Genomic DNA, 12113 nt, shown 5'->3' with positions numbered 1-12113 from the left:
GTACACTTCTCTCAGCAGGCCGTGGACAGACCTGTCCAGCTAATGAGCTGGACCAGATTCACATTCTGAAATTTCACATTCTGAAATTTCACATTCTGGTGACTGTCACATGCTGGTGACTTTGAGAGTACACTGAATTAAAAACCTGTGGGCATGCTTTGTATATCAGCAATATTTTTTTTTTTTGGTTACATACTACAGTTTTGCTTAAGATGATTCTTGTTCTACCATAGTTATAGAAAATGCCAGTTGTAATGGTATCTTTTGGATGGAGAAACCTTTTCTTTAAATTGCTTGAGGAAGAATATTAAGAAAGAAATAATATTCTAGTTGATAATTCAACACTGTATGGAGTCAAATATTGAAAAATAAAAAAAGTTAAGTCTAGTGAGCTTTGTTTACCTGAGGAACTCTTTCTCTTGTTAGCTGGTGATTCTCATCACATGTCTACATGTTGTGTGAAGTGAGAGAACATCTTAGGCTGAATGTAAATGTATGAGAAGAATGATTGCAAATGAACATGGAATTATTTTCTGATTTGCTGGAGGAAAGGAGTGTTGTTTTGTATTGTATTGTAAATGGAGACCAAATCAGAGGATGCATTTGAAAAGGAGGGTGAGATCTATGTGAAAGTTGTGATTCCTTTTCCTCAGAAAGAGTGGCTGGAAGTTGCACTTCTTAGATAGGCATGGTTACTAATAGTAGATGTTCTAATGGGCTTGTTCAGAGGCCAAGAGTATGAACTGTGCAGCTTTGTCTGCTTGGGGAAAGAACTATACTCTTCCTTGCTCATGTGGAAAATGAGCTTTTGATACTGCAGTGCTGCCACTGCATTTTCCAAGTGTCTGGTTTGACCCAGGCCTGAAAGGCTGCGGAAACTCAGCACATGTGGGAATTAAGGTGACAATCCTCCTAAATTGAAGCACTCTTGTATCTCTATTCCCCCACACCTTCTTTGGAGGTCCTCACATGGGTGGGTTTGACAGCTAAATGCTAATCTGAGCACTCCGGTTAGTTCTTTGGCTGCTGATTAGAGTTGTGGGGTGATTAGTTTGTCTGTTCTTATGGTCTAATAGGATGATCTATATGTTTTTTTTTTTCTTTTTGTTTTAATACCATTAAAATTCAGAACAGAGAATAATAATTGGGTTAACTTAGGGTGATTTTCAAGGTTAAGAAGTATCTAGTAACCTGCATTATCAAGTGTTACAAGCTGAGCTCCGAGGGCACATGGTACTTAATGCCGTATCTAGTAACCTGCATTATCAAGTGTTACAAGCTGCTCACAGTAAGTGAGCTCTGAGGGCACATGGTACTTAATGCGGTGTTTATTGTGGACCAAGGCCATCTATAGCATTTCAGGGCTTTTTGTGACACAGGGGACACACGTGTGACACACGTCTTGAGAACTTGTGGGTTATCCAGCTAGCCTGGATTGCCTTTTGAAATTTTCTGAAGTTTCTTTCTTCATAATAATCTATCCTGTCGTGTGCTTATAATTTCTTGAGCAGTTAAACATTTTAATAGCTACCATTCTTGATTGCAGCAATAAAGGAATATCAGAGGTGCTTACTGGAAAAAAAAAGTATTTGTTAGTCTTTATTTAATAACTTTCTAGAGTAGGTCTGTTGACAGTCTAATTTTATCTATTCTGTCTAAAGGTGGTTGTTTTAAGTGTCTTGAGTTGAGCCATGAGGCTTCACCTTTTTTTTCCCCTTTTGAAATAAAATTTTTTGAGCCACTCAGTGGGAATGAGTCCATGCTTACACTGCATTTTTAACTTAGTAATTGCATTTTCAATTCTGTAATTGTATTTGCTCTTTGTATACATAAATACATAAATGACTTCAAAATAAATTGTATAACGAATTAATTTTATGCATTTGAATTGAATAGGGTAAGTCAGCCTTTAAATTTCTCAATAGAATAGAAAATCTGTTGGAACTGAGGATGGTTCCACTAGACTGATTGTAGCTTCAATATTAAGTATTTATTTCAAAAGGAATTTAGCCCAAAATGAAATTTGAAAATTTAAAAGTCCATCTTAAGAAATGGAAACCAATTGTTGTAGTTATGGGTTTGACAATTAAGTGCTAACAACCTGAGCACTCCAGTTAGTTCTTTGGCTGTTGATTAGGATTCCATGGTGATTAGTAAGTGTGAGAATGCAATCACATCCCTAGGTGTAATCAGTCCCGTGCTGGATGAGGAAGTCCAAAGATGGAGAAAGTAAAACTTCTATATGTAATCTTAGAGGGGTTTTCCCCATGTTGTAAGAAGCTGAACAGTTAAAAGTAGAGAAGCCTATCTTTTCACCCCTCTCCAAACTTCCAGGGTTTTTAAATTATAGTAGTGATTTTTTAGTACCATGATGCAGGAGAATAATGTTGCTGATACCTGTGAAGGGTAGACAAGATGCATGGTGATGCTCACATAGGCACCATCTCTGATGTTTAGAATTTCATTCTTACACTTGTGAGCAGGATTTGTTTTTCCATACCATGCAACCATGCATCTGGTTTTCTTTTTTCCAAATCTAGTATTTTAAGTGTTTAGCTTGGACATTTACATTATTTTGGTGTGCTTTATTTTCTTTTGTTATATGTTCTGATTATACACTGTCTTCTAACATTTAAAGCATGTATCCTAAAAAAAAATTTGTAAATATGAATATTTTTTCTTCTGCTTTCCTGTGAAACAGATAAGTAAATGTTTATGTGTGCAGGAACAAAGAACCACGGTGGGTACCCTTGTAGACAAACCCCAAAAAGAAAACCTTTGGATCTCTACTCAGCACATAACTTCTCTGTGACCTTTCTGACTGAGCAAAGGTGACCATGTGCTGCATCTCCCCTTGGAACTATCTCCAAGGGTGTATCCTTAACTCGGAGAAGACATGGTGGTGTTATTTTCTGGCAGTGCGAGCAATCCTCCTACTACTGCCCTTCGCTCCTCTGCTGTGCCGAGCTCATTTTTGTAAATAACATTTCCCACTTCTGTTTGGTGGTTTGGGGTTTTTTTGGTTATGTTATTTTCCATAAGCACCTATAGATCTGTACTCATCATATATTCACCTAAGGAAAGGTTGTTCCTACTCTGCAAAGTTTATAATCTAACTGCAGGAATCATGTCTTAAAGGGCTGTTTTCCGAGAGCATGTTGTGATCCAGGTTATGATGTTTGAGTTGAATGGCAGGAGCCCTTCATTTTATGTGTATTCATAGAGTGTTTTAACACAATAGGTGTGGGTGAGCTTTGAAGTGTCTCAGTGAAAATAATTAGCAATGACTATGGATAGACACCTCAGCCTAGACACCTCTATGGATAGAGCCTCAGTAGAAAGGTTAGGAAATTCCTGAGGCTCTTTTATTTGTATTTAGACTATGATATCTAAATGGCCATAGTGCCTTCCTGAACTGACCATCAGTCTGGAGAGACCAAACTCATCAATTAATTAGCAACTTCCCAGGAGTAAAATGCCAAATATTTTTAAAAGGACTAAATATTTCTCAGTTCCTGTTAGCTGTCCTCTGCTTTTATGCTTGCACTGTGTATTACAGAAAACTGCTGTACATCAGAACTGTGTTTTTTCATTTTGTTTACATTTGGTTCAGTTGACCTTTGCCTCCTAAGGAAGCAAAAAAATCACTAGGAGTATATTAACTGTATTTTATAGATCTCTGAACTGGATTCTGCTATTCTGCTTACATCTAATAGGTTTTTTTTGAAATAAACTATGTCATATTGTATCATATTAGAATCAAAAATAGTACATCATTACAGACATACAAACAAAGCTTATAGGGAAGGAAATATCTCTGTTAGGCAATGTTTGAATCTTAAAAGGGGTCCAAAAACATAAATAATTTTTTGAATACACAAGTTTTTTTTAACTAGAGTCACTGATGTTAGTGTTTTTTCCTGAAGAGTGATCATACTAATTACTTCAAAGACAGAGAAAAGAGAAGGAAGGAAAAAAAAATAATATCTTCTCTTTAGTGAAGTATTGGTGGTATTTACGCATACTAATTACTTCAAAGACAGAGAAAAGAGAAGGAAGGAAAAAAAAAAATAATATCTTCTCTTTAGCTGTATTGGTGGTATTTACATCTTCAGTTTCATGGTTCTTACCTCCAAAACTCATTCAGTGTAATGTCATGGAATCATAAAAGCTGTCGGTGCATGTAAGGAGTGACAGATTGGTAAGTGGAACACAAGTGGACTAAAACAAAGTAGCACTGGGCACCCATTTCTGTTTCATCAAGCTGCACAGACCTGCATAATATAGCCCAGTACAAGTCTGTATCTGAGTGCACAGAGCACCTGCTTGTCATTAGCAGCTGAGCCTCCAGCACCACTGTAAATATCAGGGAACAAATTTGCACCAGCTACAAATTTACAGCTAAGGTGTTCAGGTGTGCTTTTGTTCTTTCAGCCCTACCATAACCATGGAATGCTCTCAAGTGCATGGGGGTCTGTGTTCACTTTTCACTATGTGCCACACAACACCCTGAGGGAGCAGTAGAGTTTATAAACCTGACTTTAAGGCCAGAGATGAGGCTGAATTAATGTAAAAGTCCCTTCTCTTGTTTCCAGGAAGAAACAAACCACAGTGATTAACAGCATTACTACATTTGCAAGTAGATAAAGTTAATCTAAGTAATCTCATAGTCCTCAAAACTGTAGTAGTAATCTGTGGGGGTTTCCCCCTACTAACATAAAGAAAATAGTACTTCAGTTAATCTACTGCTTTGAAAAAATAAACCATTAGGTGGAAAGATGCTGGCAAAGAAAAGCTAAGTGAACTAGCTTTGCTGTGAAATTTCAGTAATCTTCCTTCTGGCCTTGGCTGCCAGACAGATGCTGAAGAAAAGCTTAAACATCCTCCCTCCCCTGTGCATATTATTTATTACATGCCTCTGGAACTTTTTTCTTCTGCTCTGTTATTCTCTTTCTTTGTGAGCTCTCAAGAAAAGAAAGGGAATAGATTATAATAATATTGTAGCACCAATGCTATTGTGTTTGCAGTCGCCTTAGTCCGAGATAATGATTTGATTAGCATGGCTTTTTCACTTACTGGAATTAAAAATACATGGATTTTCCTGGGATTCTGTGCTTTCAGGATGGTTCTTTTTTTTTTACCTTCTTTCTTCAGCTGTATCTCTTTGCAGAGAAGTTGGAGGTTTAAAGTAGGTATAGAGCCTTCACTAATAGCCAAGGGCAAAAAATCAGTGCAGTGAGTCAGCACAGTAATTCCTGCAGATATTTGTGATCTGTGTCCTATGCAATACATTTGTTCAAAAGGGCCTTTGTTCCTTAAATCACTGATGGTAGTTCTTGTAAATGTTTTCCCTGCAATGTAGTTGCTGTAACTGAGGTTTGACATCTCCAATTTTGTTATTTGAATAGCCTCAAGAAGGCCTTGAAAATTCAAACATGCAGAATATGAAACACTTAACAAGAATATTAAAGATAAACCAATAGTTCATGGTGCAGTGAGGAAGCAGACTGGTTTAGTGGATTCTAGCAAATGGAAAATTTTACAGGTGTTGAATTACATTAAAAAAAGCTTTATTGCTTTAATTAAATTGTTAATAGAACTATATTTTCTAAAATGCTTAAACTTCTCCTCTCTTTCTTCTATAGCTTCTTTTGCTTCTTGCTATATATAACACCCAGAAGTTATGTGTGTTTGAAGTAGTCATAACAGATAAGCAGAGCTATTCCCTTTGTCAGGGTGGGGGGTAAAATCTTGATCCTACTGATAGCAGTGAGAATTTTGCTCTCAGCCTCAGGCCTTGAATAAAAAAAGCACCCTTTAGTACAGCTGGGTTTAAGTTTTCTAACAGAAGCAATCACTGCAACTACTCAGGGACAGCTGTATCACACTTAGAATTTCAACAGGTTGTTTAAAGGAGAGCAAAAAAGATCCTTTTCTGAGTTAATTCAGACATTGCAAATGAAATAAAATCTTTTAGCTATAGAGCTTTAATTATTCCCCTGTTGTCCATTTTGCAGCAAAACTTGGTGTGGTTCATATATTTGATCTTTGTATTATAAAATCTTTACTCTTCTTAGTAGAAGAAAAAGATAAAATTATTTTTAGCTTATAAAATAGAAGTAGTTTCATTTGTTGATAGAATTTGTTTGTGTTCTGTTAAACTTCTAGTGCTTCTAATTTTGTATTTCAAAAGGTATATATTTTATTACGAAAATAATTTTTGCAACAAAGCAGTGCCTAGAGAGAATAAGTAATATCCACCCTCATTTCATCCCATGTACTTCTAATCTATATTAATTTTTTAGTTTATGGACTTGTGATAGGCCTTTTTGTTTTGCATATGTGAATGATTTTCAGCTTATTTCTTTGCTTCAATAATTGCAAATGAGACTTCAGCTTTTACATCTTAGATTTCAGTTGTGCAGATTATATTCATGCTGATGGTTTATCACAGCAATGTGTCTTCTCTGTATCACAGACAATAGTAAATACAGCTTTGGCTCAAGAAAAGCTATTCTTTCTTTTTTTCTTTTTTTTTTTTTTTTCTTTTTTGTCTCTGTAGAAATACTGCAGCACAGTCCAGCTTGATTCTGGAATAGACTACAGGAAACGAGTGCTTCCAGCTGCTGGAAAACTTTACTACCTGTAAGTTTATCTATGATATTGTATTAGCTTTCTTCTTCCTTCTTATTAGCCAAAAATTTCCTATTCAATGGGAAAAGAAAAATGTATGGTAGAATTAGCAGGGTGTGACTTTTCCTTTCTTTGCCTTCTGGTCCATTTTGTTCAGCAAACCGCCTTCCATTATGCCTTGATATTAACTTCATTAAACTACATTTTTGGTAACCACACTAGCATCATTTATAATGTGTGACTGAATAAAAACTAATTAGATTTTTTGGGGAGGTGTGGTGTTTGGAGAACTGAAGTGACAGATGGTTAGAAAGTAATGAATATCCTCTTGTAAGAGATTGCACAATTCTCTTATAATAGAAGAACATCCTTATTGTATTTAAGTAATTAAGTATTTATAGAAATCCAATGACAAGGATTTATTTAATTTTGGGTGTTTCCAATGCTGTGGATTAAAAAACCCAACACCCTTCTGTTTTGACAGATTGTTTCTGTTTATCATGACAAAATTTCTTTAGCACTTTATATTTGCAAATAAATATATTTTAAAATATATTCACAGTTGTATTTCTGCTTGCAGCATGAATCTGCCTAGTAGGAACATCCTCTTAAATACTTTGAAACGTTTGCAATGCAAACATTTTTCTATCTTGTATTTTCTTTTGTAATATTATTTAATCAGTGACAACCTGAACCAAGCAGACTACAATAGCTTAATATTAGATTTAAAGCAGTTGTATCTTTAAAATACCGATTTAAAAATCATGTTTCCAATAAGAAACGTGGGGTATTTTCATCACTGTGGCAGGTGTTTGAAACCAAGTATGTCCATGCTACTTTTTAATGCAGTTAGATGTGGTAGCTGTTTGTCTGGAAGGAGGAATACTGCTTGGTAGAACTACAACTGATAACTCTTCCTGCTTTTGAAAGGAAGTGACAGAATTTCATATGTGGAAAACAGGTCCAGTGCGAGTTCGGTATCCTTAAACTGTGGCTCTATGAACTTGAGAAAAGCAGCTCTTGTCCTGCCTTCTTGCCTGGCTGCACTTGCTCAGTGCTTTGCCCCGCCTGCTCAGAAGTTCTTTCTGAAGGCACCGCTGATACCCGTGCTCCTCACGGCCCTCGTTCTGAGCGCTGCTGTCCCTGCCGTGGTGCTGCTCCCTGGGCCTGCTGCACTCTGTCACCCTGTTGGACTCTGGAGAGCACCTGCCACATGGTTATCTCACTGGCCGTGCTCTGAAGAAAGGAAAAGGATGTTTATGGTTTCTAGGTAATAGGCCAAACATGGTGCCTGTGGTGTCAGCTCTCAGAGGAGAAGCAATATAAACAAGTTCCAGGAGTAGTACCCAGCCAAAATACCTCATTGTGTTCTGCTGTAAAACTTCTGATCAAGTGCATGGCAGAGATTGGCAATAATTCTGTCGTATGTTCTCTTACTGGAAGATGTTGGTTGCCTTCAGAACTTGATGTGTAAATCATTAGGAAGCAATGGGATGAAAAATTATTAAAAACCCCCATAGCTGCCAATGGAATTAGGTACTTATTTCTTTGTCCTTTCTTCTTCATTCATTCTTCTATTCAAACTGGTTCATTGGAGCTTTCAACCCTGTAGAACTAGCTTAGTATGTGGGAATTCCTTTTGTTTGGTTTGTTTTAAAATTAGGTACTGTGTACAGTATTTTGCTACAGTTTTCTAAAATTTAATTAGCAGTCTTGTCCCCCAAAGAAAATGTTCTTGTTCAACACTTACATGTTCTTCTATTAATGGCTATAGTATCATTGTCACATTTTTTTTAAGAATCCTCTTGATGCTTCATATGTTGTCTAGTCCTGTCTTCATGTAAAACATGTAACTGAGGGTTACTTAAAGCTGTTTCATACTCACCTGAGAGCAGTCAGTGTAACACGATTACAAGATGCCTGATCAAAGCAGCTTCATTGATCTCAGTCTCAGGTGTCTATTTTCAAAACAAACTTTCTTGGCAATTAGGCACAAATATCCACCTTAGCATCATATTCACCTGTTTCTTCTGGTAGCCTTTCAGTTGAAATTTCTGTTACTGACATGCATGCACATGCACATACTCTCTGAGATAGATACAGATATATGAATATATATATTTATACACACATGCACACGGTCTTTACCCCCTTTTATGGCCTTCTTTTTTCTGGTCTTGTCTGTTCTTTATCATTTTGTCAGAGGAATGCTTCACATCAATATCAATTTTGAGAGAAATGTCTAGAATTTTATGTAACCTCCTAGTCAGAAAAGGTTTCTAGCATCTTCAAAATGGCACTTATATACTGTATAAATTTTTGAGTTTTAAAATTTTTTTCCCAAATTCTTTGTATCTACAATGTTTGTCATCATTAAGCTTTAGCTGAAAAGCAGTTTCTTCAGTTCTGCTGTTAACATTTTTAAGGTGCTTAAGGCCTAATGAGCAGGAGAGTATTTGTTTAACAACCTGATATTCATTTGTCAGTTAAGAGGATGTCTAGAATTGTGTGCAGCAGTGTAATTTCAGTGCATCAAGATCTATAAAATAAGATTTCACACCAGAAGAGTTTACACAAACTTCAGTGAAACATTATATATCCTAGTTCTAGTTTGTTGCCTACCGTAACATTAATTTATTATTCTCAGCTAGAAATCGTATCTATCCATCTATCTATCTCTCTATCTATCTATTCATCTTTAAGAATAAGGCATGGAAAGGTTGGCTCTCTACCCCATTCAGTGATTAAAAAAAAAAGTTCTCTGATTGGACTGATTTTTTAATTCTTGTGGCCCAGAAGATGAACGTAAACTTTACTTCAGCTATCAGCACAGATATTTTGCATTTCACCATCTGTGGTTGATCTTTTCCCAAGCAGTATAAGGAACAGAGGTTGGGAACTGCTAAAACTGCTAATACAGAGATGATAGTGGTATTTTTAATTTCACCGTTTAATATTGCAAATTGTTTGGTCAATATAATCGGTTGACTTAAAAAAGCACCATCCCCCCCCCCCCCCCGCAAAAAAAAAAAAAGAAAAAATAAAAAAAAAAGAAAAATCTGTTTCAACATTTAATTTCACAAAGTCCCCTCTCACAAATTTCAAAGGATACTTCTTTAGGTGCTTGACTGCCTTGCCTTGCCTTGTCTATTTGCTCTTATTTTGCATGCAAGATAGAGCCAGAAGCTTTTTTCCCATTGTGTACACATAGTGTTAATGGGTCTGCTCTGCCTGTATTGCCTCATTACTGGAAACAGCTCAAAACACAGAAGTCTTTCAGTGTATGCAAATAAGGCAAAATCATCTACCTGAGAGTTAATATTCTCTACTTTTAAGTGTATTCTAAATGTAATGTTTGTATTTAGAGCATAACATCCTGTTCTCTTTTTTTTATGGGCAAAAAGCTAAGCAGGCTCAGGCAGCTGTTTGATGTTGGCTTCAAGTGTTATTAATTTCATATTCTATTATTCTTTTCACTGTAGCACAAGTGAAGCTGATGTGGAGGCTGTCATGGATAAGTTGTTTGATGAGCTGGCTCAGAAACAAAATGATTGTACGTAAGTTAATTTCTCTTGAAAGAGAATACATTTAGAACACAATGCCCAATCTCCACTGACCAATTAATAAGTTCCATTGCTGTATATGGGTTGATGCCACACTCAAGTGGCAGTCATTGTATCAGCATTTTGTCTAATTTATGTGTTGAATCATGTGCTATTATTCATGAAGCTATGCATTTCCTATCTGTAAGAGATGAATTTTATAGTAATTATCCAGAGAAGATTGAGTCTTTGTTCATGTTCCCATAGTAACTAGACCAAGGATTCTAAAAGTGCAAGGCAGAGAGCTGAGGCTGAATAAAGCATGTGGAACCATTGCAGACTTCACGTTTGAAGAGCTGTGCGACAGAGTGAGTACCCAGTCCAATCTAGATCAGTTAATGCTCGGGCTTTTCACAGTTAAAAAAAAATTCAAACCACACAAACTTGCTATTTTCCCAAGATGCACTGAATTAAAAAGGCTTTTTTAAAAAACTTGATTAACAGAAATATTTTTAATTTAACAGGAAAAAGCCCCTTTCTTCAAAAGAACCATACTAATTTTCTTTTTAATGATATAGTAAATTCACTCTTAGGTGTATCACAGATTATCTGCAAAAATCTTACTGCAGTATATGCCTGGCCTAACATCATTGCTGGTATATGAGTGGTGGTAACTTCTCAACGTGTAAATAGCAATCAAATGCTGTTTTTTAAATCTGGGGTTTCAGTTTGATACTCAAGCAAAGGAGCAGTGATCCTGGCACCACTAGAGTAACACTCTGTTCCGTACTCTGGTTTCAGCTGTGTGTACAAGGAATGTTTAATCCTAGGCCTTCTCAAAATATGCCAGATTTTGCTAAATACTGGCACATTCTCTGCTTAAACATGTGAGATGTGAATCTTGAAAAGTTCTCCTTGTATTTGACCTCCAGTGGGTTGGAAGACAATTTCCCAGGAGTTGCACTGCACTTCAGTGATCTCTGTACTGATGTCTGAAGTTGCTGTTAAATGATCACAACCCTAAAGTGGGCCAATAGCACTTTTGATTCAGGATGGTGACCAGTCTTTTGGTGATAACATTTTGCTTTCACTTCCTTGCAGCTACGGAGTTGATAACTGTTTGGACAGAAATGTCACTGGTTGTGTTTCAGACTGCAGGTTTTAGACCGTTGGTTTTCAGTTTCAGACAAAACCAATAAGCCATTTGTAAGAGTAGAGGTGTGTCATGGGTAGAATAGTTTGCTTTTCACTAAAGGTTTTGAGATTTTTTTCTGCCTTCTGCCTCTTAAAGCATGGGGAAGCTATGCTGTCAGCAAATACTAGTACAATTCTTTAGTCCAGTAAATACCTTATGTACTTAAATGGGATAATAAGTTGCTTCTAAGTAGAAGTGCTCTGATTAGCTCACATGTCAGTGGTCTGAAGGTTCTCATCCTGTTCAAGAATTATTTGAGGTTCTGATCATTCTTACATGGATCGCCCAGGACTTAGGAAATCTTCTTGTCTCAATTCAGATACCTTCTGCAGAAGTGTTATGGTAGTCTCTTACAGCAAAATCACATGCTTAAAACTAAAACAACGTGGCAGACAGTAAATGGTTTTCTTTTGACAACTTCCTCAGTTATCACTGATTTTTCTCTTCAGATCACTGATTTATCTTCATAAATATTACATCAGTATGTTGGTAAGGGGTATCAGTGTGCTCCCTTCATAGCAGAGAAGTATAGTCATGAACTTCAGAATTGTCTGTTAAATTTAGGTGAATGGCCTGAGTTGCCTCCACTGTGATTTTTTTTCATTACTGTAAACTTTTGCAAATGATTCATAGCAATGATAGAAAATTTCACTCAGTATAAGCTGCATTTAGGACCTTGACTGCCCCATTGCTCTGTTTGCCTGACCTGCTGCCATTAAAATCTGCTAAAAGGAAAATTTCAA

The 12113-nt window shown here is 36.4% G+C and overlaps 1 protein-coding gene across 2 annotated transcripts in view; it reads left to right on the top strand.

Annotated features, from left to right (window-relative positions):
* AFG1L (AFG1 like ATPase) overlaps nucleotides 1-12113 on the top strand; it is a 65314-nt gene that overhangs the window by 33648 nt on the left and 19553 nt on the right. For both annotated transcript variants that reach the window (XM_041414939.1, XM_041414938.1), the window contains exons 8-10: nucleotides 6563-6645; nucleotides 10116-10186; nucleotides 10443-10543. In XM_041414939.1, coding sequence (XP_041270873.1) covers nucleotides 6563-6645; nucleotides 10116-10186; nucleotides 10443-10543 — 255 coding nt within the window. The remainder of the gene's footprint in view (nucleotides 1-6562; nucleotides 6646-10115; nucleotides 10187-10442; nucleotides 10544-12113) is intronic.

Source organism: Onychostruthus taczanowskii, unplaced genomic scaffold (genome assembly GCF_017590055.1).
Source record: "Onychostruthus taczanowskii isolate IOZ18803 unplaced genomic scaffold, ASM1759005v1 scaffold48, whole genome shotgun sequence".
Classification (NCBI taxonomy): Eukaryota; Metazoa; Chordata; class Aves; order Passeriformes; family Passeridae; genus Onychostruthus; species Onychostruthus taczanowskii.
The sequence above is the reverse complement of the archived record's forward strand: the minus strand, read 5'-3'. Positions and strand labels throughout refer to the sequence as shown.